This window comes from Cyprinodon variegatus, unplaced genomic scaffold (genome assembly GCF_000732505.1).
Source record: "Cyprinodon variegatus isolate N-32 unplaced genomic scaffold, C_variegatus-1.0 Scaffold392, whole genome shotgun sequence".
In the NCBI taxonomy this organism is placed as follows: Eukaryota; Metazoa; Chordata; class Actinopteri; order Cyprinodontiformes; family Cyprinodontidae; genus Cyprinodon; species Cyprinodon variegatus.
Genome location: NW_015150845.1, coordinates 160,639 through 161,065, shown reverse-complemented (window position 1 = coordinate 161,065; position 427 = coordinate 160,639). Strand labels below are relative to the sequence as shown.

Genomic DNA, 427 nt, shown 5'->3' with positions numbered 1-427 from the left:
TCTTGGGACAAATTCTCAATTAGATTTAGGTTTGCACTTTGACAGGGCAGTTCTATCACTGGATTATAGCTCTGGCTTTTTGTTTAGGGTCTTGCTAAGAAGGGAGCCATAGCACCAATAATGGGTTTTCCTTTAGGATTGCCCTTATGAAGCAAATTTCATCTTCCTTCCTGTTTCCATTGCTAAACTCCCCCCTCATCCTGGTTCTTAATCCAGCATTTATACCGTACCGCTGTCTAGTAATGAGGTAAAGTTGTTTGTTTTACTAGATTTTATTAGGGAATGTTAAAGGTGAGATGAATTCAGCACATCAGTCATGATTTTTGTTTGTACATAAGCATTAAAGCCATATCTTCTTTTTTGTTCTACTTTACAGTTTAGCACCAGTTCTATGGAAGAGGATTAGGGCCACTGAAAAAAAAAAAGT

The 427-nt window shown here is 37.5% G+C and overlaps 1 protein-coding gene across 1 annotated transcript in view; it reads left to right on the top strand.

Annotated features, from left to right (window-relative positions):
* The first annotated feature begins 282 nt into the window (after nucleotides 1–282).
* Nucleotides 283–427, top strand: part of tp53i11 (tumor protein p53 inducible protein 11) — a 14,662-nt gene continuing 14,517 nt past the window's right edge. Inside the window, exon 1 of the mRNA XM_015387355.1 lies at nucleotides 283–291. Coding sequence (XP_015242841.1) covers nucleotides 283–291 — 9 coding nt within the window. The remainder of the gene's footprint in view (nucleotides 292–427) is intronic.